The sequence below is a fragment of the Porites lutea genome, chromosome 5, assembly GCF_958299795.1.
Source record: "Porites lutea chromosome 5, jaPorLute2.1, whole genome shotgun sequence".
In the NCBI taxonomy this organism is placed as follows: Eukaryota; Metazoa; Cnidaria; class Anthozoa; order Scleractinia; family Poritidae; genus Porites; species Porites lutea.
The window spans coordinates 5,612,295-5,638,988 of record NC_133205.1 but is presented as its reverse complement, the minus strand read 5'-3'; the positions used below and the strand labels follow the sequence as shown (position 1 = coordinate 5,638,988).

Sequence of the window (26,694 nt, the reverse complement as noted above, 5' to 3'; positions counted from 1 at the left end):
CAGTGTATCGGCGGCAGAGTAACGACAAAGAAACAGTTTCACCGTTTACATTGTATGATTTGCATTGGATATTTTTTTTTACTGACGTAAAACATAATTCTCATCCTTGTTTGTTTGTATTTGGTTTTTGCAGGGAATACACCTTCATACTTCTTTACGTTACTCAGCTTTACGCAGATTATGAACTTCTTCAACAGTTGTGTAAATCCGATAATTTACTGGTGCCTCAGTGAACAGTTCTCGAAAGAATTCAGAAAACTGCTGGGGTGCAATAAATTCAACAATTTCACTAGACATCACTCTTCCACTACCTCCTCCGAACCAAACGTTCACTCTAATGTCAATCACAACACCGTACCAACAAAAGTATGATGTTTTATATCTATAAAATTTGGTGGAATTCGGTCAGCAAGTACGTTGGTTTATATCGTGCGATAAGAAGTTATTCGACTAGATTTAATATCAGCCATTCGTTGTTGTCACACGACCACTATATCAAGCAGAACATTCGCCATAAATTGACAAGTGGCTTATATTGTAAGTGATATGTACAAGAACGAACCTCTGGTTCCATGGAAGCAAGATGAACCCCACATATACACTCGCTGATGGTTATGCCTATATCTTTGACTGTATGCCAGTGAAATAAACCACAGAACAAGCAAGCGTACATTTTTTTTTGCGAGAGATCTCTACCAGAAAAGGAAACGTTTTGGTTTGCTGATGAAAGACGGTCTGTCAAAGACTGTTCCCTGAAACATTTGCAGCCGAAAGAGAGGAAAGTGTGTTTCTAGGTCATTTATCAAATTCGCTTAATAAGAGTGATCAGTGTCAAATTTCTCCTTGTAATATCACTGCTTTATAAAACAGAGAATGAGAATTATATAAGGACATGATCACACAAGATGAATCTAATTGATACTTCAACAAATTCTCCCCACTACTTCCATTGAAAACGTACGGAGATAACAAATGAGAATTTGAATTTTGATGTTAGGGTTTAAAGGGTTAAAGAAAGGAAACATTTATACATTTTATAAGGTTTCAACAGATCGTTTTCACACGTGGTCAACAGCTGTGACTTTTTTTTGGCAGCAAAGGAAAGTTTTACAAAAGAAAAGAGTTCAATCCCCAAGGGACTTTTTTGGTACACCGTTTCCGCATTGTTGTGTACACAAATATGGCCGCGATGAGATCTATGTGAAAACGATCCGTACAGTAACCATTGCCTCTAGAATATATTGTGAGTGGAAGGCTAGATTATACATTTGTACTCCACACTCGCCAGCGTTGACAACGATAGAACAATATCGTTCAGAAATAGATTATTAAACACTGTCTATTGATACGTTCAAGAAATTTGCTCACTCGAGATCGGTATAAATAATATATATTTTACCATACTTTCCCTTAAACACTTGATGCAGTTGTACATAATTATATAATTCCATGAGTTGATCGAACTAGCTCTAGTGCATTTTAAGTTATTTTGAAAAAGATGTTGTCCCAGTAAAGCAGAGCAGTATTGTAAATATTAGTTGTTTCTGTAGTGGAGCTAATGATAAAATATTTATCAAGAAAAATATTCCTCGTTGTTGTTTTCTTAGCAAGCGAAACAAGACCCGAATATTCAACTGCTGATTTTGTCTTGTTCGGAAAGAGACGGCGCTTTGAAATTGTTATTATTATGGCTCTAGTTCCCCTAAACCACGCTATCTCATTTCCTTCTTTTAGGTCAACAACAGTTCACAGTTGCACGCCTTTTTTGACCGCTTTTTGGTTTTATAGTGGATCCGGCTTACTATGTCTTTGTTGTTCTATGTAACTGTATGATAACAAAATAACTGGTCACTCGTAAATTAAGTTACTTGTATTTCTCTGGAGCCATACTGTTTCCACAGCTTAGTGAGGAAATTGTAATACATTTATAGTGTCGGAGGTTAGAGTCGGTGGCCAAGCGGACAACTTCTGATAAAACGTGCGCACGGCCGGATTTTCACCGAAAGTGATTCTTTCAAGATTCTTTTAATAATCATGATCACCTCCCAAGTAAAATATTTACAGAGTTTCCACGATCACCGGAAGTCGGTAAAACGTCGGGGGGAAACTTTCTGTCAGTGATAAACTTAACCGTTTCTGCTTATTTTAATCTGTAAAATCATCATTCATATTGATTATTTCATTTATTTTTGCTTTGTTTAGTAGACTTCCATCCGAATACAGCAAATTATTAAGGTAAAAAATATACCTGCCGAGAAAAACGATTTCTAAGATATCGAAATTGCCGAGAATAATTAATACCAGCCAAAAGGTAGAAGATAAGGTAAATTCTAAGGTACCGGAACACAGTTTATACACTTGTTGGAAGAAAAGTAAGAAACCACGTTAAATAAACTAGTAACAAAATTTCAAATTATTTATATTACCTTCCTTTAAGTGCCTTTTCCAGGTCGATGATCAATGGGTAACTCTTTCTCTAGATTACCTGTAAGTTTACGTATTTCAATAAGCTCACCACAAAAATCATGCACTGCATGCAGCCATGACCACAAGGCTGCCACAAGCGGTTGGAAAGTTATCCTTAAATGCAAATGTTAATTCAGTCAGAATTACCTTTGAGATACCTTCAGAAAGAATTTTGCCGAATCACCCCTAAAGCAAGTGCATTTAAACGAGGAAATCGGCAAAAGAGACGAACTTTTTTCAAGTACACTGTTCACTTTCGTCCTCCTACGAAAGTTTCACTATTTACTAAAGTCTGGGTTGCTAAGCGACATGCCATGACCATAAACCTTTGCGGCAAGAGTGCTAACTCGTTCCAGGATGTTCTCGGACTGTTTTCAATGTACGGGCGATTTTTGTCGCGCTCCACAAAGTCGGAGATCAGGCTCTTTTTTGACTTAGAAAGAAAGCAAGAAAGAAAAGTATTGTTGCTGCAACTATTTTAGCGCGATCTACTAGAGATTTTATGAAAAGTGAGAGTTTTTTGAAGGAGCTTTTTAACAACACGCATACGGTGGTCAGGGCCTTGAACGGCCAAATGTTTCCAAATACGTCAGAACTGTTTCAAATAGTTTTTCTATGCTGTTAGGTTCATTAGAGCTGCCCCAACACTATTTATCTGTTTGGATGTTTAAGGGGAATTTGCAGTGAAACCACTCGCCTGAGGCCGGTGTTGTCCCTTTAGTTTTGAACATTTTGACGTCATTTTTATCTTTGATAAGAGTACACACCATAGAAAATAACTGTCGATTTGTTAATTAAGGTGGCCGTTTTTCGTCTCAACCTAACCAGTTAGCTACCCTGATGGGTGCGGTCGAAAGGAGGCTCTTCCTGAACTGTGTCAAGTCTTAGAAATCACCACGGCTAGGACCTTCGAGCAGAGCCTTGTTTTTTACGTTCGTTTTGATCGGTCGAAAGTTCTTGCCGTGGTGATTTCAAAGACTTGACGCGGTTCAGGAAGAGCCTTCTTTTCTCCTCTTCGAACAAAATGAACACAATGAGTAAAGCCCCATGCAAACTGGGCGCAACATTGTTGGCAAACAACTCCCAACATTGTTGGGCCAACAATGTTTTGAGTTGCTGCGTCAGTTAAGTTGGTAAAAGAGAGGAGAAGTCGTTACGTCACGTTGCCATGGTAGCAAAATTTTTGGATGACAACAAACCGAAAACATCACTTGAAATTGATAAAAAGCGAATTCGCACTGTTTCAAACTTCGAGGATCTTATTCAATTTCATATAATTTGTCAAATGACGGCGAAAATTTCTGCGGTTAAATCAGAAAGGACCGTATCTAGTTAAGAACAAGAAAAAGGAAATTTTTGTGTTGTGCTCGCGTACTCTGTAAAGTGGGTGCGTGAAATTTGGAAGTTTCACGTCGTGCAACGACGGCTTAAAAAAGTACAAAAAAGGCTGATGCTCGTACCCAGTAGTTGTTTTTCTGATATAAACCACTTGCTTTTTTCCGGTTCCCTTTGCCGTCGCCGGCGTCGTTGCCTAAGCTCCCAATTGTTGTGATCCAGAAATTTGCTACCATGGTAACGTGACGTCACACTTCACTACATTGTCACTGTCTCTAGCAGAAATCGGTTCAATACAGCAATACAGTGTAGACAAAACAAATGACACAAAACACTCTTTGTTGCATTGTCATTTCATGGCACTTCTATTATTTTTTTTAAATTCCCAGACACAAATAACTATGCCTACAAGACTTGTAAGAAGAATTATACCCATACTACACAGTACAATAGCTTAAGGACGAAATATTTATTAAATAACTTGATCAATCACCAAAATAAAAGTAGACTGGAAATGCTACGATTATCGCGTTCAGTAGTAAAATTAAAATTTTTAACACAGGGCCTAGAAACTGAAAAAGTAACAATTTTGTACCACCTTTGATAACTGATACATAAAAACACCACATCGTGTATTTTCTTTGATATGACTGTTTTTGAAAGCGAAAAGTTATGTTTTCTGAAAGGTGATTGTCTTTACAACATGCACATTTGTAATCCTGGACTTGTACATGAAAGAAACTAAATTCTTTAATCACCTCATGCAAGGCAATCTGGATTCTGAAACCGGGAAATTTTTGCTTGTGTAATCTGGAATCCGGAATCCTGGGAATCTGGAATTAACCTCAAGCAATCTGAAATCCCGCTAATGATTGGAATCCGGAATCCCAGTTCCACTGAAAAGGAATCCACAATCTATGACTGCCTTTGATTACCTTACATGAGGCGATATTTAAGCTGTGTCACAGGTAGCTTGACTGTAAAGCCCTTGGCAAACGGTCACAACGTTGTTGGCCAACAGCTCCACAATGTTGGCCAACAGCTCCCAACATTGTTGGATGCTACATGTTGCATCCGTTTGCACACCCTGTTGCATGTTGTTGGGAGTTGTTGAAAGCGGTCAAACTTTTAGCTACGTGCAAACGGATGCACCAACTCCCAACAATTTTGGAAGTTATTTGCCATCAATGTTGCGTCTGTTTGCAAGGGGCTTAAGCTTTCAAGTGACAATAGGAGCTTTTCTCATCTTTGGTTGTGTAAATTAAAGTTAGAGTTGATATCAAGATAAACTCCCTTCAGCCCGAAACGTTTTTTCCGCGTGTTTATTCAAATTCTCTTGTCAAGCATAAATCACAGGTCACATGAGGTAGACATGTACAACTTTTAGAATTAAAATAGTTTTCTTGCTGTTAAAAAGCAAAAACAAGAGACAACATTATGTGTTCATTGGAGAAACCCAACCATGCTATAACACTAAAAAAAAAACCCTTCCCAGATTTCACTATGAAACTATCATTAAAAAAGGTAAGTTTTAGTGCCTGCATGAAAGAAATGTACTGCTCCCAAGAAGAAGCTTTATTTCTTTAAGACTGTACCTGACAAAACAATAATGACCAGAGAGCTAGGGGAAAAGGAATTATTATTACTAGATAAACCAACTAAGAAAAGATAAAAATGCATTGATTTTTTGCTTTGAAAAACCCTGAAAACTGTGAAAAATTATAGATTACTGATTAAATTATAAAATTAAAAATCATATTATGCAATTTGCCGCAAAAACAACAAATCTTTTTCAATTTAAAAGAAAAGAAAACTTTAAAATCATCTTTCTGCAATAAATACCGTCTTCTTGAACGTGCACAAGCTTTTCTTGGAAGTTGATTCAAGATCTGTTCAGTACATTGAGTGCCAGAACTGATGTAAGGTTCAGAAAGCTGACGAAAGCCTGTTTATGCCTAATCTTAGACTAACTATAAACAGGGCACTTCAGTTGTCATGGTAACTGCACCTGAATTTGCGTTAATCACCCTAGGACAAATACCTTGGCCCAGGATTGCCTAATCACCTACCAGAGAGGCCCTTTTTGGGAATGCACATTACTCTAATCAGCACTTCATGTTTATTGGCATTTCACAACATTGAATTACAGTCAAACCGGCAAAAACCATGAACAGTTAAAACACAGTACAACTTCAATAACTCCAACTAAGTCCAATTTCCCTTGGATTTTTACCCCACTTTCCAGTCATTTTTACTTTAATAGTAAACTTGAACTCCAATAACTCAAATTCCCAGCAAACTCGAACTAATTTCCTTGCTCTTGATAAAAAAGTCACTGAAATTTACCCCGATAACTTGAATTCTGGTTGTTTTCACTCCACTTGAATGCCATCCCATTAGCTCTTCTTGTTGTATACGAGTAAAACACTAAAAGTAACACTGATAAATGCTAAAGCAATCCAATTTTAATCAGTGAAATGAACAGATCACGTTTTATCGTCAAAAAATGACTAATCATGTTCCTGTTTCTGATGAAATAAGTTAAATTTGTACTGTACCATACACTGAAATGCTGAAAAATCAGTAACTATCAGTTCTTAACATGGAAAATTGAATTTCACAATCAACCCCGATAACTCGAATCCCCACTAATTTGAACTGTTTTTAGTTTCCCTTCAGATTTAAAGTTACCAGGGTTCTACAGTGCTTCAGGAACACTTATTATGTTACTACCGATTAGCCACAAAACCACAAACTAATCAATGTTCTTGCTTGTGTTTTAGTTTCTCAGGCCTGATTGGCTTTTTTCATGCAACACAATAATATTCCAAAAATATTTCCAGTGTTCGCGATTTTCCTGGTTTGACTGTAATTCTGTGGTTGTATTCTGTGCATTGCAGTTTCCATCCACCAACATTTTCAATTTGCCTGCCTTACAGCATTATTTAAATGCAATTTTTCACAATATTTTTCCCCAAAAAGGCCTCACTGGTGTCAAATATAGTCCGTTTGTATTCCTGCATGATGTATATTGTTATTGAAAAGATATTGCAGATACTGATGGTGTCTATGTTGCTGACATGCTGACGGTATTATTTTGAGAACCACGAAACAAAGGCAAATGCTTACACAAATAATGTATAGCACACTTTTTTTGTAAGCAAAAACTGAATATTAGTTCACGACACAATAATAATGCTGGCCAATGCTCCCTAAAACAGCCTTTGGTACAATTCACTTGACTTTAAACATGACCATGCTAGAAAATGACCTGGAGGCTTGTAACAAGTGATCTAAGTTAGTTAGTGTTTAGGAAATTTTATGTACTTTAAGGATGTACTCAGGTGCTGTCTCAAAATTTTATCTACTTAGTGTTTTAATAAGATTTATTGTTGCCAGGAACTATAAGAGTATAATGGGCAATTTGAAATAATTATTATACTACAATCCACTCTCTCTAAGACAAGCACCTTGGACTAGCACCTAGTGTCTGTCTTAGAGAGATGTCCATCTTATAAAAGTGTCGGCAAAGAGAGAGTCAACTGTAATATTATTATTATGCCTACTTGCAGACTGTTTAAATACATGTACAGTGAAACCCTGCCTTACAGCCACCTTGGAAATAAGGTCGCCTCGTTATTACAGCCACGTTTTTTTAGCCCATCGGCGAAATGGCCATACATTTTGTTTGTAAAAAACCCTTGTTAATATGGCCAATGTTTTTTTTTTGCCTATTGGTGACGTATTAGCGCGATTCCACAGTCGTAAAAGAAGTCTACTCATACTTGTAAAGAAGGAAATCTTTCATTATATTTGATACTGGTAGCTTTGCAATCTCTGCTAAACGTCTGGCACCAAGAGCATCTCGAATGACAAACCGGCATGAATCTTGCAGACTTCTTGGATTTTCTAGAAAAGGAACAATGGAAAACAATACAATATTTCTAGATTGAAAAGCTGTAAATTCAATTGCATAATAATAATTATTGTACTATCTCCATTTCTTAAACTGATCCTCTCGCAATATGATGTTCCTTTTTCTCTACATGTACATATGACACTTTTGACATACAGTAGATCATCTTGGCTGTATCACAAAAAACTGACTAAATGGCCTTATACATGTCGCTTGCCATGAATCTCTTTGTTTGTTAGTACAGTGGTTATACAACTTAAGATGCCTGACTGTTGTTTGATATGTAGAGGGTTTGTTTCTTTTTCCCAGTTTCCCTATATTTCAGTATTCAAAAACTTAGAAAAAAATCTGTCGATTGAGTTATTGTACCAATGAAGTTCATGAGAACACACTCATGGGAAATCGGGAAAAGGTGTTTATTACTCTTAATATTCTCTTATTACATCAGCCACCAAGTCCTAAAACTTAATGAGTGCAGAAACAAGAAAATAATACATTTACCCAAATGTACCTTTTTTGGGAATCTAATTACAATATTCCCCAAAAATGGGTACATGTACACGTATTGTACATGGTGAAATAATTTTGCAATCAACAAAGCACTACACTACGCTGACATATTGCTTTATTTCCATTGTATTTTATTACCTCTTAGATAGAGTATTTGTTTTATTGTGTTTTATTTTTATCCATCACTTTTTGGTATTGTAAATACTTACTTGATACACTTATAAGAAACTCCAAGCAGCCTTTGTCTGCAGTGTTTACATTGTACATCATTCTTGATATAGCTAAAGGGGTAAGTCCTTCATCGTTGAAAACATTTACATCAGCACCAAACTTAAACAGCAAACGCGCCAAGGGTTCGCTATTCCTCAGCGCCGCTAAATGTAAAGGAGTTTGTCCATCTTCCGGCCTCTTTATGCTCGTGAGAGCCCCATGTTCTACCAGCATTCGAACACAATTTATGTTACTTTTTATAACCGCGTATCGAAGAGGGAATCCAAATTGAACGTCTATGTTAGCTCCCCAGTTCAGTAAAACCTTAATCGAGCTTGTTCTTTCTCGTATTATTGCTAGTTGAAGAGCTGTAGTGCCTTTGTCGCTCAAAGCGTCCACGTAACCCTTTGATTCTAATAGAAGCTCGACAAACGAGTCCCTGCCATAATGCGCTGCCACGTGTAAGGGTGTCCAGCCATCTTCGCTCCTGGCATCGACAAGTTTTTCCTTGTCCAAGCCTTTAAAATCTAATAACAACTTCGCGATTCTAGTTCGACCGTGCATTGCCGCGTAATGGAGGGCCGTAAAACCTCCAACGAAATCTCGCGCAAATGCGTCACCTCCTTTTTCCAGCAAGACCCTTAACGTGCGCTCTTTGCCTCTACTCGCCGCAAGGTGCAACAAAGTCCATCCGTTTGGATCCATATGATTTACAGAAGCTCCTTCTCTGATCAGTTCACGAACGAGTTTTACATTGCCACTAGCAACCGCCTCTCTCAGACGCGCAGTTGCTGGACTTTCCATGGTTCTTTCCCCTCTCCTAGACCTCTTTCGTAACATTATATACAATTATGAAGTCTCCCACATATTGAATGCTATCTAGACTCGTCTTTTAGATGAGCAATATTGCAAATGAATTTGTCAATAAATGCACGACCTTCGAATGTTTTCAAAGGACGCCATGCTCCCCAAAACATTCCACAAACGCGCAAGCGTAATGCAGGAAAGCCGCATTGCTACAGTACAGCGGGCTCATTATCTCCAGGCATTTTCAAAATGGCGTCCAAAGCAACCATTTTCCTAAAACATGAATTGCATTTAAAGTACTGACTCCCCTATTGGAGTTATCTTGGGTTAGATGACACAAGAACTTAGCTACATGCAGCTTAAGACTGCCAATGATGCACGTGAAGCGGTAAAGTTTACTGAAATGGTCTTTATTTCTTTTCACTGGGCAAAATGTTGACATCCAGATTGTTTTAATATCGTTGTTTCTTGTGTTCATCCAATTAAGGAGGAGCAAAGATTGGAGCAGCGTAAAAGGACTCTATTGATACTTATCCTCGATTACTTAAGAGAAGAAGGGTACGTATAGACTATTTATAGCGTAAATATTATGTCATTTCTTTACCTTTTGCACTTCGGCATTGCAATACACTTTTAATTTTGGTTTGCCACCACGTGACAAGACGCACAGGCTGCAGCTGGGTTGACAAAAACAATGCAGTTTTTTTTTTTGCAAAATTTGTATGAAAATGAGTGTTAAGTTTTCAAATTAGGGAAATCCTTCTTTTTGTTTCGCCAGCCAACCAGGCCACAGTAACATCAGATACAAATACTGATTCCTCAATTGATGCTATCCACCCTGGTTGTGCTCCCTTACATGGCCTATACGGGGATGTGCAGCAGGATGGGGTATCGGTTTTGTGCCCTCTGTCCTAAACAGGGTAAATGGTTTTGGGCGAGTCTGTCCTAATTATAAACCGAGTATTGCCTGCACGATTGATTTTATTTGCTCAATTTGTACTCCAAGTTAGTATACAGAAACAATGACTGTAATGTGAATTTGCTCCATTGCAATTGCCAATAGGCTTTTAAACAAGACTTCTTGCATTTTGTCTTTTTTCCTAAACAGGGTAATAAAATTAAGGGGATGTCCTAAGCAGGTTATGTACTATAGAATTTTTTTGTCCTAAAGAGGGTCAAGATTTCAAACCCTCAGCAGCTCAACTATACCCAAATATTGGTCGAGTTCCCCTGCCCCCCTCCCCCCCCCCCTGCTGGGATTTGTACGACTAACAGTTGGTAAGGTTACCTCTGAATTCCACCATGGGTGGCTTTGTTTAACTGCATTTAAATGCAATTTAAAGGAGTTAACAACTACAAGAGCATCTTTAGTACAGTGCTAGAGGTTAGCACTCTTTTGGCATGTGCATGCCCAGTAGCTTGCTACATTGATTATGTAATTCAGAGGCACATAGACTTTTCCCTTATGCTGTGTTGTTTATCCCACGAGGTTCTTTCACCCATTTTCTCCTCCCCCCTCCTCTTTCTATGGTTTTTCTTCACTGATATTTTTCAGTGTGATGGGTGCCTGTTTATTTTCTTTTGTGTGGGTGTTCATGACTGGCATTGCACTGTTGTGCCAGCTATGGGGGCATTAGTTCAAACAAGGTTGGAAGCCCCTGGACACTCCAGGCACCCAACCTCCAGTTAGCGGATGCATTTTTTAATGGTACAATAAGGTGGATTATGGTTGGGTATAATTATTCAAGTTGCCAGGCCCCCGAATTTGGACCTCTTTGTAGAAGGATTTGGCGCATCAAAAGAATAGTTTGTTCCATAAAGTTTTGAATTTTCATTATTTTCAGTACAGTCTACCTCATTCTAGATCTTTGTTTTTCTGCTATGTGTTGTACTATACAATTTTTTGGTGTTTTTTTAGCATTTCAACATTTTCTAGGAAATAAATTGTACATTAGGTATTAGGAAAACAGGGCTCAAAATAACGGACAGCAGGTCGCGGTCATGATGACCGGCCAAATATTTTTTAGCTGGGAGAAACCCCGATTTTGGCCGGTCAAATAATGAATACTATAATTTTTTTTTTTACCTACGGATTATCGAATTACGCTTGCAATAGATCGTTGTACTGCACTGGCTTTCAGGTTTTTGGCGGCAAGTTGGTGAAAAATTCATTCACGCGTTGTTGAGTTAATTTGCTTTCTGCAATTTTCGCCCCTTTTCATGTCCGTTTATGTATACCTTGAGTATCATCAGTATGGCGGTGTCTGAAGTCTCCAAGGTTTGTCCTATATCTCTATATCAGTGAAACTTGATCTTTTTTGTTGGCCGGCACGTGATCAAAAGTCTCCTCCATAAAGAAGAAACGTCGCTAAATATTTCCAGCAAAGAAGTTGATTTGGCGAGAAATTTGTTCCACAAACAGCGTATTTATCATCAGAAGTCAATAAATATACAGCAGAGCTTTATTTGCATAAAGCTGTTTACAAGAAGGAGGATTTTAAGTGCCGAGATAGGGGACATTCGTCCTCGATTCGCTTATATTAATTAGTTTTATCAGACAATTCTGGAATCGAGTCCGCAAACGAGATTCATGTGCAACATAAAGAAAGTATTATAATTAATTGATGCACTGAATTTTATTTCCGGAGAAACAGTACAGGACGAGCGATCGATTTGCTCGAATTCCGTCGAAGGTGATTTTCACAATCCTCTTACAAGTAGATGTGAAACGTTTGATGGACAAAAACTGTTAGCTATCCTTTAGTTTTCTAACAAATAATGGATTATCGTTGGTGTATATTTTCCCAAAGAAGGTCACATTACTGATCACAGCAGAGCAGAATGTACAGTACGACCTGCTGCATCGTTGCGTTACTCCACAACTAAGTTCTTTGTTGTTTCGCTTTGTTGCGTTTCATTACAACATGATGATTTTAAATGAAATTTATTGGGGCATTCCTTTTCTATAAAGGGTTTAGTGCAAAGCAGCAAAAAAAGCCAAAGAAAAAACAAATCATTACAGCGTTATAGAGCAAAACGCATTAAGCGACAGCTATATGAAAAATATTATAAAATGTTCGCATCCAAAAATGACCGGTCAAAATGACCAGTTATTTTCAGCCCTGGGAAAAGAGGAAAGTGGCCGCTGGATAGTGTCAACAGGTGGCTGTAAAGTTGACACAAATATTTGGGGGGGGGATGTGCTTTTAAGCAGCAGTTTTATGAGGGTACCATTGGTGTGCTTTGATTCATCATTTTTCATTGTTATATCTACCTGTGTAATGCTAGTCTAATTTGTCAGTTCTGTCTTTTTTCTTTTTTTAATTTGTAGATACATCGATTCAGCACATGCTTTAGAAAAAGAAGGAGGAACCAGTTTAACTAAATTTGAAGTGTGTGACAATGTTGACTTACCCACTATTTTACAGGTACATGTACAAAGATTTTTTTTTATTTTCTTTGCTTAACAATTTGCCCTCCTAGAAATGCAGAATTTTATTGTCTGTTTGTTTGTTTTTTCACCCATTTTTTCAGAAGCCTTTAATGACCTTGGCAGATGTACATTTGCCTTTAATTTATTATTACGTTTTCTTAGGAAAACTAAATAATTTATGTAATGATAATGATGATGATGACGATTATTGTTATTGTTATTATTATTATTATTACTATTATTATTATTATTATTTTTATTATTATTATTATTACTACATGTACATGATGCCTTTTATTTTACTGTGAAAACCAGGAAGAAAAACAAAGGAAATGTTGATCATTCTTGGTTGAATACTGGTTAAACCTGAACAGTGATTAGATATATCTTCAGCATGTGTAATGTCATTGTTATAACTGTATGTTACTCTTGTTTCCCAGGAATTTGAGTCCTACCATTTTGTTAAGTTCAATCGTCCACCAAAAATTATCAAAAAGAAGATGACTAGTGGTAAGTTAAATAATTACCACAAATTTAAATTAATATCATGTGTAGTGTGAAACCTTGGAAAAAGTTAGCTTCTAGATTCCTTATTAGTATTTTACATTATTAACTGATTATTGTTGCATGTGTCAGTTTTTCCGTTTTTGTTTGGAAATTAAGCAACTCACAAAATACTGCTACAAGTCACTGTGTATTCAAGTAGTAAAATTGTAAGATGCATACATTATGGTTGGTTTGTGTGGTTTTTGGTGTTAGTACAGTATGCAATCTATTTTTTTAAGAAATAACTGTAAGAAATTAAACAGTAGCAGGTGTATTCCATGTTAGTGGTGAACAGCCATTGAGTGGTATGATCAACAAACTCACTAACAGATTATTGTTTTTACTATTTTGCCTTTCCTTTTTGCTAATAAACCAAAAATGTACATTTTTTTTTTTTACTTTCATTTCAGCTGATTCATCCAGGGCATTGCCTCCGAAACCAAAGTCCTTGTCAAGGTAGTACAATGCATTATTTGTCAGCAAATCATTTTATTTTTTATTTTTTGTTTTTATCATCATATATTGTTCCAAAACGAAAAAATCCCACAGAACAGAATTAAGAACAAGAACCCCAGAAAAAAATCTGGGCAATAAGTACACTTTACAAATACTTTACTGTCCTTTTCATTAGCTCACGAAATAGCTCAGTATCTTTACCAAGTATCAATGGCCAATCAGGATCAGAGAACTTAATGTCATCAAGTTCATCCAAGAGACCAAGCAGTGATGGCAAAAGAAAAACAACTGCAAGCTCAAAACAGAAGATAAATAGAGTGAGTGAGTTTCTCTTTAAGAGTCATAGTCATCAAGTCATCATACACTGTAGTCATCATAGTCATCAAGTGTTCATAGCCAATAACATCACGACTTCATTGACAGTCAACCATAACATCGTGACTTAACTTACCAATCAGGTCAATAACCAGAGTTTGATACCATCAACTGATGTGATACAACTCACTTTGACTTGGAAGATGACTACCCCACAGGTTGTCCAAACGTCAGTCACTGTCAACAACAGTCCTATTCAGGACTACATTCATTTGAACAATCATACTCAACCTACTTACATCGTCTGAAATAACTCCTGGGTTCAAACCTTTCACAGTTTTTTTCTTTGTTGTGTTAATTTATAGAAGAACAGCTCACCTCCTGAAAGAAGCAGTCCAACAGTGGCATCATCTGATCTGAACCTGGCAGGCACTTCAATAACAAACACTACAGCTAAAAATCACCCCAGCAACCAAGTCACACATGGAAAGGTACAATGTACATGTTATCCAAGTAATATGTTTAAATTCAAGTTAAAGTTCAATATTTTATCAGCTGTTAACAATGTACATGTACCTTAAATACAATATATTGATGATATATACATGTAGTTCGCGGGTTATTATGTTGAGGAAGTGGGGACTGAGCTGTGCCCTCCATTGAGCACTAGATCTAAATGACCCACTGTCGGCCTTGAAAGCCTGGGACATGCTACCAAACCCTACAATATTTACTGGTTATTTTGATCTTTTAGTCTAATCTATGACTAATTCAAATTGTGCTCAAACTGTCTTAAACTGTGTGTCCTGGTGGCCTCTCTGGTAGTGTGGACAGTTTATTTCCAGTATCAATAAACCTACTTTAGGCTCTGACTGACGTTTAGTTTGGTTGTGTTTTTTAGAATGTCATAATTGACATGAGAGCCATGCTCAACAATGCAATTAAAGGAGACTATAATGCAGAAACAGACCCATCAGTAAGTAGATAAGTACCTGATCAAAATTAATAAGGTCTCTGGTCTTAAACTAGGTAGGAAATGAACAATTTTTGTCTTAAAAACGGTCAGGGTTTGAAGGTGTCAACAGAACACCTCCACCCAAATTTTCCTTGACTGCCTCCCCTCCCCCCGAATCAAAGCTAGTGCAGCCGAAGAATGCTTGGTCAATCACCAAATGAATAAAGATTTAGAATAGGAACCTCATAAAATATCACAATACCAAAGCTTTTGCTAGAAGCTAATCAACTCTCATACATTGGCCTACATGTACACTGTACATGTCACAAACCTTTTACAGACCAGACCACATTTTAAAGCACTTTAAATTTCCCTGTAAAAATAAAATAATGGAAGCTCCACTCCAAGTGAGTGAGCTTTCTGTCATTTATGATTATGTAACATTATCTTTGTCCATAAAACGTCCAAATGTACATTGTACCATTTTTAGCTCATTTTTTTTGCTCACTGTGGAACTCACCCAATTGCCTTAACTGGCAGCAAAAGCATTCTAAAAATATACCAGTCTTTGAAAATAGCACAACATGAATTCATGGAGGTTACTCACTTCTGTTTATTGGCTCCTGGTGCCCAAAGGAAGTAAATGAACCAATCAGGACTCAAATAATTATTTATTAAACACATGCAGCAGCACGGGTAATAGTCATGATGGGTCTCAAGTATTCTGATTGGTAGAGAAAGGTGAAAGTTATTCTAGCCAATCAGAGGGCTATATGAACTTCAAACTGCAAAACTACGTGTAATTTTAATACCCATTGAAAACTGCCAATGCACTAATTTCATATTATTTCTGCTGTCTGTATCAGGAGCGGCTTCTAAAGCCTCTTGGTGGATTTGCTGGGCTGACTGGGGAGTGGAGAGATTTAGCAGCTGTCATCAGTAGGGTACTTTGATCTCTTCCTCAATTAAAGCATACTTTAAAAGAATTGATGCAGTTTGAAACAGGCCAGTTTCGAATAATTCATTGAAATTCTTGCTTGTTTTTGAGGCTGAGCATTATAGTGACACAATAAAAAAAATGGCTTGAAGATGGAGGGATTCATGTTTCGCTTCCTCTATTTTATTCCCTCTTAGCCTCGGAACTAAGTATGAATTTTGAACATTCAAAACTGGTCTATTAGAAAAGGCCTTTTCTTTAACAGTACACTGCAACACTGAATATATGTGTGCCTGTCACTAATAATGCAATTAATAATTGCACGAAGATTTTTTCCCCACATACTGTCCTCTGCAAAAACCCAAAAGAAAGATCTTTTGCTATTTTTTGTTTTGTTTGTTTGTTTGTGTTTTACACAAGATTGGTCATATTTTGACAGTTCTTTGATCATTGCGTACAGTTGAAGTCCTAGAAATTGTTCTAAGATTCTATTTACGCAGGTAGATAAAAAGGGTGACCCAGTACTAGTGTCTTCTTTAACTGACTGTTGTTTATCAGGATATTTACCTTCATAACCCTGACGTTAGATGGGATGACATCATCGGTTTGGATGCCGCGAAAAGGCTTGTAAAGGAAGCAGTCGTTTACCCTATAAAGGTGCGTCTTTTATGCTACATCTATACTGAGTCTTCGGTCAGTTAAACGCATCAACAGAAATGAGCGTGGGCAAGGTGCCCGTGAGGCCTGGTGGATCCCCTAACTGCAGCCGAGTGCAATGCGTAACCTTGACAACCCTTATCATCTGCATACCGAAGCGGGGGGAGGGTAGGGAGAAGAAAAGAAAATACGAGTCACGACAGGCAACGGGGCCTGGCCCAAAGAGAAAGGCTGTAAAAACCCGTGAGATCCTGCAGCGCGATGAGGGCGCATTCGTATAATTATCTCTGATAAGAGACAGCTGGCCAGCCATGTGTTTAGTTTAATTTAGCCTAAATTTTATTAACGAGAAAATGAAAGATTTGTAACGCGACGTTTCGGGACCCAATAATTTCATTAAGCGGCATTTTTTAATTGCCGTATTAACTTCGGACGTAGTGAATGAGGTTTTTGCTTTTTGGGGTTGTCGAGATTTATGTTGTAATCTTTGTCTTTGCTTTTCAGTATCCTCAACTATTCACCGGTATTTTGTCTCCATGGAAGGGTCTTTTACTGTATGGACCTCCAGGTAAGGTGTGACTTCTCTCAAGTTACGTCAACAGGTTCACAACTAATTTCCCACCCAACCAGGAAATCTGCATTTTGACTAACTCCTGGCAATTTAAAGCCACAAGTACCATTTTCCAATCGGTTTCCTGTGACATAATCTATTAAAGTTGAAGCTAATAAAAAATGCCGGTCATTGGGCCTATTCAAGTTGGGACCAGGTACCACAACAACTGTTTAATTCTAAACAACTGCACATTTAACGTTGAATTACGCCTCAAAAGATGCCAAATAAAGAAAAAAAAATTTAATTTGGTTTTCGATCAGTCTTGCATCAAACCTAATTTCAGCCCATTGCATACGTTCTTGTTCCTTCCAACGTTTTTGGAGACTATTTTCTCACTATGCATGCCTTGATGCCATTTATCAAAGGCACTGGAAAGACATTATTGGCTAAAGCAGTGGCTACCGAATGCAAGACAACCTTCTTCAACATTTCGGCGTCTTCTATTGTCAGCAAATGGAGAGGGGACTCAGAGAAACTTGTCAGGGTATGTATATATTGCTTGTACTGTGTATTAAGCACATTGTATCAATATTAATACATCGTTGTCCGCAACGTTGTAGCCTGCATCGCGGACGTAATTAAACCCCGATTAGTAACGTCTGCGAAGCAGCGCCGAAATGCTTGTTCTGGGCCCGCAACGGACTCAACGAATTACAGGAAGTGTGTTTCAAATTTCCCTTCAACCTGATTGGCAAATCGACAATGGCTTTTTTAACAGGCCAATCATGGCACGTACTCAAATCCTTGTACTCGGGTGGGGACCCAGACCAAGGATTTTGGCACTGTTTCGCAGACTGACTAAACCATAGTTTGGTCTCGTCTGTGTCGCAGGCTGCAATGTTGCGGCTACTATTGATGACGATAGCATTAATTGGTGACAGGAGCCCATACTTATGGGCTCGGCTCCTGCTGGTTGCGATAATGATGATGATCAGGAGCGTCAATCACGAGGATGAGGACGAAGATGACGATTGTGATGAAGACATGAAAGTGGAAGCAGAAGATGAAAAATATGATGATGAAGAAAAGGGAAAGGAGGCGGAGGCGGAGAAGGGGGGAGGTGGCGGGGGATATGGTGATGAGGCGGTGGAAGATGAAAATGTTGAAGGTGACGATGATGGTGATAATGTTGATGGCGATGATGATAATGATAATGATGATGATGACGATGATAATGATTGTGGTGATGGTGGTGGTGGTTAAGTAAAGAGGAGGTTGAGGAGGTGGTGGAGGAAAACGAAGAGGAAGATAGTGTTGTTTTTGACGATAATAACAATGATGTTGGTGATAGTAGTGTTGTGAAGGAGAAAGAGAAAGATGAAAATGAAGATGGTGAAGAAGGTGGATATCGACAATTATGACAAGAGTAAAGATGACGATGATGGTAATGATGACGAGGTGAAGGTGGATGAGGAAGATGAGAATGAAGATCTTGATGTTAGCAATGGTAAAGAAATTAACTGCAAAAACCGTGGAAGAAGATCCTGCGGGTCGTGAACGTTGGATCTCCAGAAAAGAGATCTAATCAGCTAAAATATTAAGAACTAAAAACCAGAAGTCCAAAGACTACTTCAAAGCCGATCATAACAACGTATATTGCTTTTTCATAACAATATTTCGGCTGGCCTACCAGCCTTCTTCAGGTTTACCAGATGTTACTGGATTTATGATAGGAATTGTAAACATTATTATATCGATGGATAATGTCGCAATAAAAATTGTTTATGACGTTCAACATAAAAAAGAAAAGAAAAACTAACAGGGATATGGATTACAATAATTCATCACGGTGGTTTAGGCCATTAGATTCAAGAGTCATGGCCTTGCCTATCAAATGTGACTCCCTCGCCTCCATTTTTATTGCGACTTTCTCCATCTATATAATATTGTAATTCCCATCATGATTTCAGTAACATTTGCAAACCTGTAAAAGGCTAGTAGGGCCAGCCGAAATATTGTTACGAAAAAGCAATACACGTTGTTTGTGATCAGGTTTGCAATAGTCTTTGGACTTCTCGTTTTTTAGCAGTTGTACTGGTGATGATTATGTGGACACTGATAACGACGACGACGATGATTATTATCATGCTTTTGATCATGCAAGACAATGTCCAATATACAGCCAACATTAGTTTCCACCTGTGTACTTTGCAGGTTTTATTTGAGCTTGCCCGCTTCCACGCGCCCTCCACAATATTCCTTGACGAACTGGAGTCCTTGATGAGTCAGAGAGGAACAGGTGGAGGAGGGTAGGCTGCCACTCCATGTCTTCTTATTTTAGAAATTACAAGGTCCACGCTGGAAACTATCACAAAATAATAAAAAAATAGAGGACTGTGAACAGTCCGCCGCGTAAAATGAAACCTTGTTTCCAGGGTTCTCTTCCTCCCGAGAACGAGGAGAGCATTAAATTCGTACCCAGGTCTCACTCTTTCTCTCGATGGAAGATCTGGGTTGGAGATTAATGTAATTCGTGTACGTACACTTAAATAACTCCAGAAACTCACTCATGGGTAAGGTAGGGACTGAATAAAAAGCTGCTGTGTGCATTGTAATTTGATTACCTTGAAGGAGTGAGCACGAGGGAAGCAAACGCATGAAAACAGAGCTGTTAGTACAGATGGATGGATTAGCGCGATCAGATGATCTAGTGTTTCTTTTGGCTGCCTCCAACTTACCTTGGTAAAGTATCAATGATTTATTTCCAGTTTCCTAACCTTTTTATGTTAAATAGATATAGAAATAATAATAATTAAAAAAAATTCCACTGTCAAACCTTACGGAGTGTAAAAATAGTACCAAGGAAAAGTACTGCATAAACGTTGTCCGAATACTCAGTCTTTTTGAGTTATTCAGAACTTAAAACTCCCCAGTTGTTCATTATAATTGATCCGAGACAATTGTGCTCTTTCCTCCCTAACTGTACATGAAAAGACTCCCCTCCTCAAACTTCGTGTGTCATATTGAGGTACCATTATTTTTGTCAAAATGCCCAGTGAAAGTCGTGAAGAGAGTTGAAATTATTATTTTTTTTATATTTCAGGGAACTGGACCACGCCATGCTACGTCGACTAGAAAAACGAATTCTGGTTGATCTTCCTAACCCGGAAGCCAGGGAAGCCATGTTGAAACAGTACCTTCCGCCTCTGATACACTCAGTGGAGGGAAGTGTTGAGATAAAAACCGAGATCGATTATGAACAACTGGCAACGGTATGATTCACTCTTAGCTTTTATTCTGGTTATGCCACAAATAGACCTTTTCCGAGTTGCCCAAGCCTCTATTTCAAAGCGAGGCTAAGTGTGAAGCCACTGATTTAAGAATTATTGTTTATTCTCATGCAAATAAACTCATTTTCAGCGAAAGGTTTTGCATGTAGCCTCTTTTTAAAAGTGAGAGTTTTTGGGACTCTTAGAAATGGCCTATTGGGAGAAACGTATTGTTATGACTCAATCAGTGCTGGAGTACACATAATAAACATGCCTGGCGCGAAGCGCGGAATAGCTATTATTCGCAATGGATCAGCGTGGTTTTGGTGTCTTTTCTGAGTGGTCGAAAACGCGTCGCGAATTTTTTCAGCCGCTCATCTAGCTAAGTGGTGCCAAACTGAGTCAGCTGCAAAACTGCTCTCGGTGGTCATTTGTAGACTACTAAGAAGAGAAAAAACAAACAAACAAAACAAAAACCTGCGAAACACTACCTAGCAATCACACTTTGTTCACGTCGATTGTCCGGGGAAAAAAAACACGATTTTGTCTAAGTGGCATCTGCTGAAAGGTAAAAGGGATGTTTTGGCATAAGTTAAACTTTCTGTGACCTTGTTTGTTTGTGCATTGCTTATTAGAGAAATTCAGAATCAATTTATGAATGTCAATTTGCACCAAGTCACCAGAACATTCATTATTTCTAAACAAAATAAGAAGTGTAATGCCAGGTTCATCCATAAGAACGATTTTGAGCATTTTTTATCAGCTCATTTTCTAATTTTAGAAAATTAGAACCTGAATGTAACCTTTGCCATAAACGTAATTCCAAATACCTCTCTTATTTTTAGCGCACCGATGGATACTCTGGGTCAGACATAAGACTTCTTTGTAAAGAAGCGGCCATGAGAAAAGTGAGAAAAATATTTGATCTGTTGGAAAGTCACCAAGCAGGTGGGCATAAAATTGTTTGCGAGAGAGGATCCTCTCTTAGTTGTTTTGTTTTTCAGTCTGAATTCTTTTTTTTTTTTTGGTTAATTTTTTTTTCTTTGTGTAGTTTTGCATTGTTGGAACAGCAATTACGGGTGGATAATGTTACTTTGAGAAAAGGGTTTGGCTGTTGATAAAATGTTTTTAAAAATAATTTTATCCCGTTTATTTAAGTGGACGAGGACGGACGAGCGACTCCCCTGCCCAGACTAGAAATTGAGCCCGTGAGCACAGAAGATGTAGAAGCAGCGTTGAAACACACCAAGCCGTCCGCACGACAGCTCAAGGATAAATATAAGGACTGGCAGAAGGAATACGAATCCGTGTAGTATTCGCGTCGTCGGCAGCTTTAAAATTATTCAGGGTAACCATTGAGAGAAAGGTAGCCTGTGGAGAAACCACCCTTATTGTGCGAAAAAGACCTTTCGCGGTAGTAAGCAAAAGTTGCAAGTCCTAGAGAACAGGTGCTTTTTCGGGACTTGAACACAAAGAGTGAGCGTAAAGAGTGAGCGAAGGAAACTAGGTCAAATTTCATCCTTTAAAACTATCCCATAATGCAATTCGAGACAAGCCAGTCTCGCCGCAACCTCTGACCAATGATGAAAACATTTTTAAAATCTCTTAGCACTTCTTTGCATTGGGTTTCTATTTGGCCGGCTAACCAGTGAACAGAGAAGCCTAGCAATGAATTTTGCTCATGTATATTTATTGTGTGTATAACTAATGTTATGATACGAATGGAACAGATTGTATATAAGTTTCTATTTTGTAAATAAACCTCCAAAATAAGACTGCTGAAAGCTGGGTTCAGTCTTACCAGAGCGTTCGCTCTTCTCGTTATTTACCAAACAATAGAGTGACATATAAGCCTATGTTCTCTTGCCAAAAAGCGCATTCGACGGTTTTGTCGTACCGGAGCGTTTGGGCCAGGTGGAGGGATTTACACTTCATCAAGTGATAGCTTAAGTACCGCGGGGCTTTGTAAAAAGATACCTCATCGTCTGTGATTTTTTTGCGGTCCCAAATTATTTTCATGGACTTTTCCTTCTAAGGAAAAATATTTTGCTTTGAAGAGTCATTCTATTCTTGTCATTCTCGGGGGGTTAAAAAGGTAAAGTCATTGATGTTTCTAGAGTTTGGCTTTCACGCTCACCAGACACGGTTAAACATTGGTTTCTTCTTGAGCGCTTACGTTGGTCGACAAGTGTCTTAAACCAAGAACGAAATGTTTGGAACAATCGGCGGTGTGGCTTTAATAAAGTTGGTGTTGCTGTCCTGTCTCTTCTGTTGCATTCGAAGCGCCAGCAAAGTAGCTCCAGCTAAGGTACGGATAAAAAACGAAAGATTTATTCCATTAAAATGTCCTTTAGACAATGTTAATTTCCTCTTGGAGACTTTCGATAACCGGCACTTACGATAGCTTTGATTTCAGGTCATTAACGTGTTCCTTCGTAGTTATCACAATATTCTCCACCAGTTACAACTGAAGGTTGCTGGACCCCTTGATGACATACTTAATAAAAAAATTCTTGGTACGAGAGGAGGGCAACCACTTATACATGCTTGGAAGATCTCCACAGAGTTTAACCATCATCGTCGTCGTCATTATCATCATCATCATCATTATTATTATCATGTACATTTTGAAACAAGTTTAACCACTGCCTTAAAGCTGGCACCTCATTGGAAATAACGGTACAGATTTGAACAGGCATGTTTGCTTGCTACCGTTCGCTCGCCGTTGCTCATTTATAATATATAGATTAAGCCAGGGATAAAAGAGAAGCCTCCGTTTATATACTTAAAATAAAAGCAATCAACTTAATATAACTCTCAGCCACTCAAAAGAAATCCTATAATCCCTACGTTGCCCTAAGAACCTTTTGAGGAAGGGGCTTGGTGATTAAGGAAAAACTTTCCCATCAAGGTAAAAGTGTATGTCAAAGAAATCAATGTGCATCACGTTCGATCACAGTGGTTAAGGCTTGGAAAATAATTTTTCCCCTTTGCGAAGTTATAGGTCAGTCCGTGAATGTAATGTTACCTTCGGTAGCAGCCAATTTACAGGTTACGATTTCTAAGGTTAATATTTCTGTCTAAAGGAAAGACCTGAAAGGAAGATCGGCCCGACTTTTGTGTTCGCCGTAAACTTATTATATTAAGCTTATGTCTTCTTATCGGACCCTGGGGAACAGTTCCTTGTAATTATACACTCCAACATCTGATAGAAGATTTTGCTATAAGGTACTGTTTTTGGGGGGGCGGGGGGAGGGGGAACAGACCTAGGACAGCAAGTAATTATCGTATTTAACCTTTTTCACTTCTAATAACTGTAATTCTTTAAACACAAATAGTGCAGTACCTGTTCAGGTGCTGTGTAGTGTACTCACTGAGGAATGTGACCTTTAAAGGTTGCAACAACTTTTTTCAAAAGTTAAAGGCAAACTAGGGCTCTGAAAGCGACGAGTCTGTCGGTAGAAGAAACGAGAACTCAATTATTAGACGAGCTTTTTTGGCCAAGAAAAAACTGTAAACAGACGCATCAAACTTCTTTCAAGCGGTATTCAGGGTACGAAATATGGGGGGGGGGGGGGGGGGAAGTAACACACTGAAAAATTCTTGACTGGCAATGCAAGTAATGATTGAAAACACGAATACCAAATCAATAGAATATGTACGACAACAACACTTCAGTTTTATTCAAGAAAGGCGAGAAGTGTGTCTAAACCTTGTCTAAAAATTCCTTCGTAACGTTTTTCTTGTGTATGCGTTCTTTTCAGCGGGCTTCGTTCGTTCGGAATGGCGAATACTAGATAAAAGTACCTCGAAGCAAGACTTTCGCTTCAAGCTTTCTTTTCACAGCTGAGACGACAATTGAGTATTCACTAGGTTTTTTTTCTTTTCATTAGCAGACAGAAAAAATGTTTAGTAAGCTTACCCATGTGTATTTTTAACCTGATAACAGGCCATTCATCGCTCGTCTCAAATCTTGAAAACGTGCATCGTATTAGGCGACAGGAAATAATTACGCCCGAGATTAAAAACAAAGACAAAAAAAAACAATAAACAATGAGCTCACCTGGAAGGCAGTAAATTAGGTCATCAGAAGCGCACTTTGTTGTAAAAGCCTGTGCCTACATGAATTTTCAAAAACGCAGCCATCTATGAATTCCGTTCGCGCGATACTTTCCTCAACCATAAATAAATAAACGAACCATCAAATTAAAATCAGCTTTGAACAGCAAAAGAAACTTAATAGAAGCTTTGTCTCATGTTGTGAAAGCATTCACGCAACGTTTCACGTTTTTTTGTCGAGACGCAAGGAATAATATAGAACTACAGGAAATTACGCGAGTTTTATTCAATAGTCGTTAATAATTTTAGATTAGGTAACCGTGCAATAATTTTTTCTCACGACCTTATGTTTCGACTGTGGCTTAGCAACTAGGATGTTTTACTTTCGTTTGGTCTTACAAATCATTTATTTCACAGAATCCCAGTTTGTGTGCACAAGGATCGCCTGGACTTCCCGGACGAAATGGGGTAAATGGGCATAATGGGTTACCAGGCCGCAACGGTCGAGATGGTGCCAAAGGTGAGAAAGGCAAGGCAGGTCCCCGTGGACCACGTGGTTTCAAAGGAGAAGCGGGACGAGTTAGAAAGGTCGCTGCTGAACAAAGAAACTGGAAGCAGTGCGCGTGGAAAAACAGTGACGGCACAGCTATTGGCCTTATTAAGGTGAGTGCATGGGATGCAGTTTATACGTAATTATTAATAGCTATAGAAGCGCTTCTCAAAAGTTCCAGGGAAGTGAATCAATCCGAGAGGCAATCTGAGGTAGGGGTGTCTTGGGTATCACGGATAGACCATATAAATGTGGCCTTAGACAACCGCAGTGCTCATCGTAGGGCAGACGACTCAAGGAATTCTACTGCCTCTCACTTTCAGTGTAATTTTTTTGGCCGGTTATAAGTGTGACAAAATAAATATACACATCTTTCTTTGCCTTATATCGGTGGCTCTAAGACCGTAATTACCGCTCTTTCAACAGAACATACATTACGACTTGAATAATAACGTGGTTCACGGTGTTCTGTCTGGCACTGATCGCTAACAATATAATGCTACGTTTTCAGGATTGCCAGTTTACTAAAATTAAAGACAATACAACTCTTCGTGTTGTATTCCAAGGAAATATCCATCTGGGAGGTTGCGGGAGCTGCTGCAAGCGATGGTTTATCACTTTCAACGGCGCCGAGTGTAGCGGACCTCTGCCTATTGACGCAGCTCTATGGATCAGAAATGGAAACACAGATGACTTCAGACATGGAGCAATAGAGGGCTACTGTGACAACATTAGAAAAGGGAATATCCGCGTTGGCATCAACATTGGAAACTGTCCCGCTTATGGAAACTCCAATGGTAACACGGGATGGATGTCAGTGTCTCGTTTGATTATCGAAGAAGTTTCTCGCTCCCAGTAGTGACTATCCATCGCATCTCAACAACATTCTCCAATAGCTGAGTGCTTGTAGAGTCATGTTAGGTGTCAAAAATGGACAAAAGAAATATTTTAGGCATAAATTTAATCATCATGCAACTGAAAGCCTCTGTTTAACACTTGCATTAAAATATTCATCATCAAATTGCATGCTGATTTTTTTTTTCTTTTTTCTTTTTACTAAGTGCATCAAGTCTTTTCAGCATACGATGCCTGTTTTGCAGCACGTTACCCCTTCAGAGTGGTTGCGCGCTGCGCTACGAAAGTTCGGTCCTGAGCTTGCCCGAGAGCTATTAAAGTCCCCAATAGGTCCTTTTAGTTATTTTGTAAATAAACGTCCAAATTCAGACTGCAAAAAGCGGGGTTCATTCTTGCCAGAGCGTCCGCCTTCCTGATTGGTTCCAAAAAAGTATCGGACACCCCGTGCGCATTGTAGCTTTAACTGGGCCAGGTAGAGCGGGCATTTACTCTTTATTAAGTGGTGCCTTAAGTATTGCGGGGCTTTGTAAAAAGTTATCTCAACGTGTGTACGGTGTCAGTCTGACACTGACAAGTTTTTTTGCGGTGCCGGATATTTTTCATGGATATTTCCTTAGAAAAATATTTTGCTGTGAAGAGTCATTCTATTCTTGTCATTCTCGAGGGTTAAAAAGGTAGAGTTATTAATGTTTCTTGAGTTTAGCTTTCACGCTCACCAGACACTGTTAAGCGGTGGTTCAATTTTGACCGCTTACCTGTTGGTCTGCAAGTGTCCGAAACCAAGAACAAGACCTTATCCTGGGCTAAAACGAGATCTACTTCAAGGTCCCAAATAGGTCCTTACCGTTTTCTATAAATACGCCTC

General features: G+C 38.5%; 4 protein-coding genes across 16 annotated transcripts in view; 3 read left to right on the top strand and 1 right to left on the bottom strand.

Annotated features, from left to right (window-relative positions):
• The window catches only part of LOC140936547 (neuropeptide FF receptor 1-like), a 36,409-nt gene extending 35,607 nt beyond the window's left edge, over positions 1 to 802 (top strand). For all 13 annotated transcript variants that reach the window (XM_073386039.1, XM_073386040.1, XM_073386038.1 and 10 more), the window contains one exon: positions 134 to 802. In XM_073386039.1, the coding sequence (XP_073242140.1) occupies positions 134 to 372 (239 nt within the window). In that variant the 3' untranslated portion in view covers positions 373 to 802. The remainder of the gene's footprint in view (positions 1 to 133) is intronic.
• A 6,382-nt stretch (positions 803 to 7,184) lies between these two features.
• LOC140937117 (ankyrin repeat and SOCS box protein 7-like) lies at positions 7,185 to 9,411 on the bottom strand. The gene is made up of 2 exons (XM_073386649.1): positions 8,437 to 9,411; positions 7,185 to 7,710 (listed from the first exon to the last, which is right to left on the bottom strand). The coding sequence occupies exons 1-2, from the start codon at positions 9,275 to 9,277 to the stop codon at positions 7,577 to 7,579; spliced, it is 975 nt and encodes a 324-aa protein (XP_073242750.1). The 5' UTR covers positions 9,278 to 9,411; the 3' UTR covers positions 7,185 to 7,576.
• Positions 9,412 to 9,491: 80 nt separating this feature from the next.
• Positions 9,492 to 21,800, top strand: LOC140938645 (katanin p60 ATPase-containing subunit A-like 2). Its single transcript, XM_073388145.1, has 17 exons — positions 9,492 to 9,632; positions 9,732 to 9,802; positions 12,576 to 12,672; positions 13,118 to 13,187; positions 13,634 to 13,679; positions 13,855 to 13,996; positions 14,360 to 14,485; positions 14,896 to 14,970; positions 15,816 to 15,893; positions 16,445 to 16,543; positions 17,048 to 17,111; positions 17,522 to 17,640; positions 19,311 to 19,405; positions 19,728 to 19,838; positions 20,200 to 20,368; positions 21,211 to 21,313; positions 21,524 to 21,800. Exons 1-17 carry the CDS (start codon positions 9,576 to 9,578, stop codon positions 21,676 to 21,678), a joined length of 1,677 nt encoding a protein of 558 aa, XP_073244246.1. The 5' UTR covers positions 9,492 to 9,575; the 3' UTR covers positions 21,679 to 21,800.
• Positions 21,801 to 22,438: 638 nt separating this feature from the next.
• Positions 22,439 to 25,995, top strand: LOC140938647 (collagen triple helix repeat-containing protein 1-like). The gene is made up of 3 exons (XM_073388146.1): positions 22,439 to 22,673; positions 24,842 to 25,087; positions 25,486 to 25,995. Exons 1-3 carry the CDS (start codon positions 22,575 to 22,577, stop codon positions 25,831 to 25,833), a joined length of 693 nt encoding a protein of 230 aa, XP_073244247.1. The 5' UTR covers positions 22,439 to 22,574; the 3' UTR covers positions 25,834 to 25,995.
• Positions 25,996 to 26,694: the final 699 nt, after the last annotated feature.

Bases quoted from the DNA above. Each gene is read 5' to 3' on its own strand.
- LOC140937117 (XM_073386649.1), bottom strand. From the start codon at position 9,277: ATGTTACGAAAGAGGTCTAGGAGAGGGGAAAGAACCATGGAAAGTCCA. The intron at 7,711-8,436 runs GTAAGTATTTAC...TTCCTTTTCTAG, and splicing joins GTTTCTTATAAGTGTATCAA to AAAATCCAAGAAGTCTGCAA.
- LOC140938645 (XM_073388145.1), top strand. From the start codon at position 9,576: ATGACACAAGAACTTAGCTACATGCAGCTTAAGACTGCCAATGATGCA. The intron at 13,997-14,359 runs GTGAGTGAGTTT...GTTAATTTATAG, and splicing joins CAAAACAGAAGATAAATAGA to AAGAACAGCTCACCTCCTGA. The intron at 16,544-17,047 runs GTGCGTCTTTTA...TTTGCTTTTCAG, and splicing joins CAGTCGTTTACCCTATAAAG to TATCCTCAACTATTCACCGG.
- LOC140938647 (XM_073388146.1), top strand. From the start codon at position 22,575: ATGTTTGGAACAATCGGCGGTGTGGCTTTAATAAAGTTGGTGTTGCTG. The intron at 22,674-24,841 runs GTACGGATAAAA...TTTATTTCACAG, and splicing joins GCAAAGTAGCTCCAGCTAAG to AATCCCAGTTTGTGTGCACA. The intron at 25,088-25,485 runs GTGAGTGCATGG...CTACGTTTTCAG, and splicing joins CAGCTATTGGCCTTATTAAG to GATTGCCAGTTTACTAAAAT.